The 2,500-nt window shown below is 46.6% G+C and overlaps 1 protein-coding gene across 1 annotated transcript in view; it reads left to right on the plus strand.

Moving 5' to 3' along the window:
- Positions 1-2,500, plus strand: part of clec16a (C-type lectin domain containing 16A) — a gene marked incomplete at both ends in the record, with an annotated part of 38,247 nt that overhangs the window by 18,882 nt on the left and 16,865 nt on the right. Inside the window, 4 exons of the mRNA XM_080523483.1 lie at positions 986-1,030; positions 1,656-1,706; positions 1,933-2,061; positions 2,314-2,434. Coding sequence (XP_080379609.1) covers positions 986-1,030; positions 1,656-1,706; positions 1,933-2,061; positions 2,314-2,434 — 346 coding nt within the window. The remainder of the gene's footprint in view (positions 1-985; positions 1,031-1,655; positions 1,707-1,932; positions 2,062-2,313; positions 2,435-2,500) is intronic.

A 2,500-nucleotide genomic window follows, 5' to 3' on the forward strand; every position in this document is an offset into this window, starting at 1 on the left:
ATATACATATATACACACACACAGCATGTATATACACACACACACACACACCTGGCTTACACACACACACACCTGGCATATATGCATACACACACAAACACATGGTATATACATATACTGTACATACACACCTGGCATATACACACAGACTCACCCACTTGGTATATGTGCACACACACACATACACACACGCACGCACACTTGTCTGCCCTCTTCTGCTCTCCCCGCCCTTTCCTCCTCCTCCCTCCCTTCTTCCTGCCCTTCCTTCCTGGTTGATGGGTTACTCGTCTTCCCTGGTATTGTCAGATTGGTGACTAGTCTTTCCTGGTATTGGTCGATATGTGAGTTGGTCTTTCCTGGTATTGGTCGCCGGGGATTCTGGCTGCTCCTTCCTGGTATTGGAGCCAGATCCTTCCCGTCATTTTATTTATTATTCAAACCCGTTGAAACCGTTGACGTGTTGTAATTCCACTCTTGTGCCACAACAGAAAAGCACTGATTGGTTGAAGCACACACACTATTCCCATAAAAGGGCACGGAGAAGTCTCCCCCGGGAAACGCATAGAGTGTGTTTACTGACCCGGCCTTATTAAGTAAATTGAGTCACGACCTCCAATGACTTGTCTGACATTCATCTCACATTCCAGCTGTGTGACTTCTGTGTTGTGTCAAACTGGGATTTTAGCTGCTTTTGTGTGTGTGTGTGTGTGTGTGTGTGTGTGTGTGTGTGTGTGTGTGTGTGTGTGTGTATGTGTGTGTGTGTGTGTGTGTGTGTGTGTGTCTACCCCTCTGGTCAGTCTGCGGTCAGTCCTCCTTCTGTTGTGTAAGACAGGGCTGTACGTCCACTCCGTTTGTGATGGTACTGGATGGTACACTTCCTCCAGACCCACACACACTCACACACACACCCGCCCCCACATACACACACACACACACACAGGAGTGTGTGTGCAGTCCGTATTCATTTGTTGTGTCTTTGTTTCAGGGCGCCAGAGAGGAGAGTCTACATCTGCTACGGCGCTACTACAAGGTGTGTGTGTGTGTGTGTGTGTGTGTGTGTGTGTGTGTGTGTGTGTGTGTGTGTTTTTTATTATCATTTATTTCCTCACTATTATATTTGTTTTCCTCAAGGGAGTTTCCCAGATTGTCACTGTGCTGTGACATGTTTACACACAGACACACACACACACACACACACACACACACACACACACACACACACACACACACACACACACACACACACACACCATTCCGTGAATTCTGTACTGTAGATTGTCATTATGAGATCACATTACTGTACCTTCACTTTCTCTTTTCATTGAAACAGCAGATAATTTCCATACTAGAATGACATCATGACCATTTGGTACCTGTTAGTGTGTCTGAATGATTAATCATCAATTGTATCAGGATATTCTATTATATATAATAATTTATATCATATATTCTAATTCTGATCTACTAATAATGATCTACTGTTTCTATGAAAAGAGAGCCCTTCATGTTCTCCCATCTCTCTCTCTCTCTCTCTCTCTCTCTCTCTCTCTCTCTCTCTGTCTCTGTCTCTCTCTGTCTCTCTCTGTCTCTCTCTGTCTGTCTGTCTCTCTGTCTCTCTCTGTCTGTCTCTCTCTCTCTCTCTCTCTCTCTCTCAGGGCGAAGAGATCTTCCTGGACATGTTTGAAGACGAGTACAGGAGTATGACGGTCAGTGTGTACACACACACACACACACACACACACACACACACACACACTCACTCTCACAGACACACACACACACACACACAGAACTCCCATATTCTGTTACTCTGTTTGATGATATTCACACATCTGTTTGTGTGTCTGTCATCTGTGTCGTGCGTGTGTGTGTGTGTGTGTGTGTGTGTGTGCGTGCGTGTGTGTGTGTGTGTGTGTGTGTGTGTGTGTGTAGAGTAAACCTCTGAATGTGGAGTACCTGATGATGGACGCGTCAGTCCTACTGCCCCCTACTGGCACGCCGCTGACCGGCATCGACTTTGTCAAGAGACTGCCCTGTGGAGACGTGGAGAAAACACGCAGGGTGAGTACACACACACACACACACACACACACACACACACACGCTAGCTCGCTCTCTCTTTCTCTCGCTCTGTGTGTCTGTCTGTCTCTCCTTCTATCACATACACACATACACACACACACACACACACACACCATTGTTACCCTATGTTAAAAGGTTGTTACACATGTATATACATTGTATGTATACTGTATGTAGTGTGTGTATAATGTGTGTATAATGTGTGTGTGTGTGTGTGTTCTCTCCCTCCAGGCCATCCGGGTGTTCTTCATGCTGCGGTCCTTGTCCCTGCAGCTCCAGGGGGAGCCGGAGATCCAGCTGCCCCTCACACGCCCCGAAGACCTCATCAAGACCGACGACGTGCTGGACCTCAGTAAGACACACACACACACACACACATAGATACACACATACTCACACACACACACACACACACACA

The sequence above is a fragment of the Nansenia antarctica genome, assembly GCF_963989245.1.
Source record: "Nansenia antarctica genome assembly, chromosome: 2".
NCBI lineage: Eukaryota > Metazoa > Chordata > Actinopteri > Argentiniformes > Microstomatidae > Nansenia > Nansenia antarctica.